This window comes from Frankliniella occidentalis, unplaced genomic scaffold (genome assembly GCF_000697945.3).
Source record: "Frankliniella occidentalis isolate FOCC.00 unplaced genomic scaffold, Focc_3.1 Scaffold125, whole genome shotgun sequence".
Lineage (NCBI taxonomy): Eukaryota > Metazoa > Arthropoda > Insecta > Thysanoptera > Thripidae > Frankliniella > Frankliniella occidentalis.
The window spans coordinates 320902-325724 of NW_026267252.1; the positions used below are offsets into that span (position 1 = coordinate 320902).

A 4823-nucleotide genomic window follows, 5' to 3' on the forward strand; every position below is an offset into this window, starting at 1 on the left:
GGGGGGGGGGGCTCTAACTCTAACCCGCCGCGCCCTTCTCGCGTCCCCGCGCTGCCTTTATAGGCGGCAGCGCTGTTGGCCCCTATGCGACTACTCGCACATGGACACGGCGGAGGTCCCGGCCGGCCTGACGACGACCGGAGGACCCGACGGCGGGGAAGCCGCCGGGGTGGCCCCGGACCGGGAGGACGTCCCCGGGGCCATGGAGGCCTCGGCGGTGGTGGAGGCCAAGGCGGCCGTCCGCGGGGCTGAGTGCCGGCACGTCGAAGACGGGGCCTCCTCGGTCTCGGACACGCCTTCGGTGACGGTGAGGGCCGAGGCCAGGAAGCCGACGGTGCTGGAGAGCCACGGCTACACCGTCGGGGACACCGTCGGTTCCGGCTCCTACGCCACCGTCAAGGCAAGTAGAGGCGCCGCCCCGCTGCAGCATCAAACTACCCGAGTCGTTGACGATGACGTCCCCCCGGTCTCACCACCCACGGCCCACGGCTAGGTCGCGAAGTCGCGGCACCACGACTGCGACGTGGCCGTCAAGATCGTGTCCAAGCTCCAGGCGCCGCCCGACTACCTGGTCAAGTTCCTGCCCCGCGAGATCGAGGTGGTGAAGGGGCTGCGCCACCCGAACGTCATGCGCTTCCTGCAGGCCATCGAAACGACGCACAGGCGAGTGTGCCGCGCGGGCGCGCCGCCGCCTCGGTTTGAATGCCCCGCCACCACGGCCGCCAGGGCGCGCGCGCATCCCAGTTCACGCGGCGTCCGCTAGATGGCGGAGAGACCCAAGGACTCTACGTTGAACACGTAAAGACGGTTTTAAATTCGAACACGCTTGACCGCCGGTGTGGTGGACAAAGCCGACGCACTCACGGGCGTTGTCGCTTATATTCGGACGCTTTCTCGTCGTCGTACAACGCCAGGTGTGGCCACACGGCCTCCGGGACGTTCGCTCGCGGTAGGAATCCCGCGACGGGTCGCGACTGGGTCGGGTTCCCACGCTCTCCTTGTCGTGCCTTAAACTAATGAGTAAGGAAAATACAGAGCCCTGGTGACGCTTGGCTCAGCTAACAAACATTAGTATAACCAATTTTTGAAGGAGTTAAGGTCGTCCCTGTGGAGCCTCGCCTACTTTAGCGAGGCACCGAGGTGAAGCGATCTGCTCCAATAATCCTCTTTAAACACCTTGACCTACGGCCAGCGGTCAGCCGTCCGAAGGGACACGATGATAAAATGTCAATGCACGTGTCCTGGTTCAGGATGTACATCGTCATGGAGTACGCGTCCAACGGGAGCCTCCTGGACGTCATTCGCCGCGAGAGCCACATCGACGAGGTGCGTGGCCGCCGCTGGTTCGGCCAGCTCGCGGACGCCGTGCAATACTGCCACGAGCTGGGCATCGTGCACAGGTAGAACCGGTAAATGACGGCCAGTCCCACGTCTCGAATAACTTTGTGCCCTGGGAAACGACACCGGCAAAGTATTCCGCACTATTCCCATCCCCTGAGAGTTGCCATCTTTCCCCCTATGCCCTGTGACAAGAGACATAAAGTGCGAGAACCTTCTCATGGACGCAGACCTCAACATCAAGCTGTCCGACTTCGGCTTCGCTCGACGGGGAGAGTCCACCGCGCAGGGTATGCCGCTTTGCTACCTGGTCGGACCATTAGGATAATTTCGCGTTTTATTTGAAAATCAATTTTCCCCGCCGTTCTCCAGCGCCGCACCTTTCCGAGACGTTCTGCGGCAGCTACGCGTACGCCTCACCTGAGATCCTGCGGGGCGTGCCGTACCAGCCGCAGCTCGCCGACATCTGGTCCATGGGGGTGGTGCTGTACGCCATCGTATTCGGCCGCCTGCCCTTCGACGACTCCAAGTTCAACCAGCTGCTCAGGGTGAGGGCGGTGGTGGTGGTGGGTGGCGTAGCGTAGCATAGGGGACAGAAGGGACATGAGCACCGTGCGCGCCGTGCCTCCTACAGCAGGTGCAGAGCAAAGTGGTCTTCCCCGAGCAGCCGCGCGTGTCGGCCGCCTGCAAGTCCCTCATCTGCCGGATTCTAGCCCCCGCGAGGGACCGCCTGCGGCTGCCAGTTATCCGCATGGACGCCTGGCTCGTGCAAGGGGTCAGCCTGGCACTCCCTGCCCCACCACCAGCAGTGGTACAGATAAGGGAAACGTAAATCAAACACACCTCCTTTTTAACTTAAATCTTAACACATGTACCTCATGTTCTTTTCTTTTATATAAAAAAACACCTGGAGAATAGGAAGAGGTGGCACAGACGTTCCTTCCGACAGCAGAAGATGAACTTGATATGTCTCACAATAAGGTACAGAGCATTATACATACTCCTTTGTTTTTTATTATGCTGTATGCCTCTCAGCTAAAGTAATTTTGTGCAGGACCGGGTTCCAATCACAGCTGGTGAACATATACAAATTTAGAACAAGGTTGAATATCCGCCTTTAAAAAATATTGTTGTTCAAATTTTTACCACAACGCTAATAAATACATTTTAAATCAATCATCATCCATGTTGCTCATCAATTCAAACAATAAATTATGAGACTAGATCAAATATAACCATCACAGTCGTTAATGTAAGTCACGCAGAATAAGCAGTTACTTTTCCAAAAATTCCAAAATTATTACAAGGGAAAAATTCAAAAATTAATGTTCCATTGGTGATGACGACACTGCTTTCATTCCAATCCCTTCACAGCTGATAATACTTCTCCCATCTGAACATTCTTCAATATGGAAACATACCTGAAACAATACAATTGCATGTTGTTTTTTTATTTTCTTCAGGTGGGGGAGCAGGGTGGAATATTTGTTTAGTAAATTGGAGAAAAAATTAAAATTGCGATTTCCATACCTTAGTCAAGATTTGAGCAATATGAATAGCAGTTTTAGTGTGTAAAGTGATGGGGCCACACATGATACTTGATTTACCAGCAGCCAAAGCCATAAGAATTATTACCTATGGAAAAAAAAGACAATGAAAAAATGAAGAGGCGTAAAAGGAAGATACGGGTAAACCTTTCATTAATGACATACCTGATCTTGTGAGTGAGTATCTACACAAGCACCACTTTTTAATGCATCAATAAGTTCTTTAACAGCTTGAGACGATACTTCATGGACATTTAAATTTCTTTTTCCAAGAGATGAACCTCCTAATATGCAACCCGTACTTGTTTCAGCAAATAAACTAATTTAGAAAAAACATAGATATTTATGAATGGTTCAATTTAAAGGATGCGGAAATGTAGTAATGAAGTGACTTACTTGACACCAGAACCATTTCCAACAGCTTGTTGTGGGCTTTCTTTGTAGCCAATTATCTCCACAGGAATATTCCCTAATGCAGATTTTATTTCATTTTGACATAGTTCAGCCATTTTTTTTGCCTCCTAAAATCAAAATTCTAAGCTGTATGACTGTTCTTTTGATTAATTTTGTTTTCAAGCAAGTTAAGATTACTTGTTCTACCTGAACATGAATGTTTCCCGCTACAAACGCTCTTCCCCACACACGGGTCACTTGTCCTAAATCCAGTAAAGTTACTGGACACAGTTGGGACACTGGATCAATTTTCATATGAACAAGTCCTCCACCCCGTGGAAAGTAACCCCTGTTGAAATGACATGACTCATTAGGATTAGATGAAGAGAAAATTGGCAGAGCAATTATGGAATTATGTTTAGCTTAATTATATAGTATGGATAGGATGTTACCTCTTCTCAATACAGCCTTCAAAATTTCCACCAAACTTTTCCAGGAGCTTTTTAAAAACCTATTTGAATAGAAAGAGTTTGGTTTGCACAATTAAAGACAAAACCACAATGTGTCATCAACTTCAACTATATAAAATACTTACTGTCACAGTATAATCTATCTGCGGAGCCATATCAGCATTTGTCCCACCACGAAGACTGAGATGAACAGGTGAAGGAGAAAACAGTGCACAGGGTAAAATGACTTGGATCAGTAGACTGACACTTCTGAAATGTCAACAAAAACAGTTACTAGAAGCAATTAAAACAACAATTAATTCACAGTCTAAAATTTAGTAATAGTCGTGATGAGGCTGTGCTCCTTAGGCCCTTTAATTAATTAATTAATTAATTAATTGATACACACCCAGCTGTTTCAGTGTCAGCTGAAAAATTTCCTCCCAGGAGATGACCGGGATGGAAAACAATTTCAGTTGAGTGCAGGGAAGATCCCCACAATTTTCCACCACTGATATCACGAGCCACTTCTAATCCTTTCAAATGCTGTGCTCGTAAACCTGGTTTGTCCCTTCCTGCACGAATACTCTTCACCCGAATTGGAATTTTCAGAATTGCACTAAGAGAGACAGCCATTCTTAAAATTTGTCCACCCTGGAAAAATAAAGTGACAAGTATCAGTTTTTGTACTGGAGAACCCTTAACCTAAAAGCCGGTTTGTTTGAAGAGAATATAATGTGATAGCTTTGACATTGGTAGAATATGACACAATTGTGCATCCTTTATCATATCAATTGGGTAATTAAAAAAGAAATTTTTATTCAAGAATGTTAAACGTGAGTCCAACCGTACTTCAAATAGTATGAATACAGTACCCCTTCCAGAACACTTCCATCAATGTCCACTTGCTGAGAATCCATGCTTCGACTCAAAGATCTCCACAGCAATGTCTTTAGTGCCACCCGGCGTGCTTTGATAAGAATGATGGACGGTACTTCTGCAACTGTCACTTTCTGTTGACAATGTTCCAATGTCCCGTGTCCCGGCTCCTTGATCGTTTCCTCCTCCTCCTCTCCTCTCGGTGTCAATAACCCCC

The 4823-nt window shown here is 48.5% G+C and overlaps 3 protein-coding genes and 1 non-coding gene across 5 annotated transcripts in view; 2 read left to right on the forward strand and 2 right to left on the reverse strand.

Annotated features, from left to right (window-relative positions):
* Positions 1-1895, reverse strand: part of LOC113202891 (probable G-protein coupled receptor 158) — a 127800-nt gene extending 125905 nt beyond the window's left edge. The window contains exon 1 of the mRNA XM_052270478.1: positions 1759-1895. The gene's annotated coding sequence lies outside the window, so the exon portion shown is untranslated. The remainder of the gene's footprint in view (positions 1-1758) is intronic.
* On the forward strand, positions 70-2382 carry LOC113211793 (testis-specific serine/threonine-protein kinase 6). Its single transcript, XM_052270498.1, has 8 exons — positions 70-400; positions 494-663; positions 1251-1400; positions 1534-1628; positions 1711-1886; positions 1973-2149; positions 2257-2319; positions 2374-2382. The coding sequence occupies exons 1-8, from the start codon at positions 101-103 to the stop codon at positions 2380-2382; spliced, it is 1140 nt and encodes a 379-aa protein (XP_052126458.1). The 5' UTR covers positions 70-100.
* LOC113211796 (U12 minor spliceosomal RNA) lies at positions 1004-1157 on the forward strand. Its single transcript, XR_003303696.1, has one exon. It is a non-coding gene; the product is annotated as a U12 minor spliceosomal RNA (small nuclear RNA).
* A 64-nt stretch (positions 2383-2446) lies between the features above and the next one.
* LOC113211794 (RNA 3'-terminal phosphate cyclase) lies at positions 2447-4810 on the reverse strand. 2 transcript variants are annotated; one of them, XM_026430280.2, is made up of 9 exons: positions 4603-4810; positions 4137-4381; positions 3874-3997; positions 3731-3789; positions 3486-3627; positions 3282-3406; positions 3051-3204; positions 2869-2973; positions 2447-2759 (listed from the first exon to the last, which is right to left on the reverse strand). In XM_026430280.2, exons 1-9 carry the CDS (start codon positions 4645-4647, stop codon positions 2661-2663), a joined length of 1098 nt encoding a protein of 365 aa, XP_026286065.1. In that variant the 5' UTR covers positions 4648-4810; the 3' UTR covers positions 2447-2660. The 2 variants fall into 2 exon arrangements, with proteins under 2 accessions (XP_026286065.1, XP_052126441.1); XM_052270481.1 differs by having other exon boundaries at positions 4580-4810.
* Positions 4811-4823: the final 13 nt, after the last annotated feature.

Coding starts and splice junctions, on each gene's coding strand:
- LOC113211793 (XM_052270498.1), top strand. CDS start 101: ATGGACACGGCGGAGGTCCCGGCCGGCCTGACGACGACCGGAGGACCC. Junction 401..493: donor GCTCCTACGCCACCGTCAAG/GCAAGTAGAGGC, acceptor GCCCACGGCTAG/GTCGCGAAGTCGCGGCACCA. Junction 2,150..2,256: donor CTGCCCCACCACCAGCAGTG/GTACAGATAAGG, acceptor CCTGGAGAATAG/GAAGAGGTGGCACAGACGTT.
- LOC113211794 (XM_026430280.2), bottom strand. CDS start 4,647: ATGGATTCTCAGCAAGTGGACATTGATGGAAGTGTTCTGGAAGGG. Junction 3,790..3,873: donor AGATAGATTATACTGTGACA/GTAAGTATTTTA, acceptor CTATTCAAATAG/GTTTTTAAAAAGCTCCTGGA. Junction 3,407..3,485: donor CGGGAAACATTCATGTTCAG/GTAGAACAAGTA, acceptor TTTTGATTTTAG/GAGGCAAAAAAAATGGCTGA.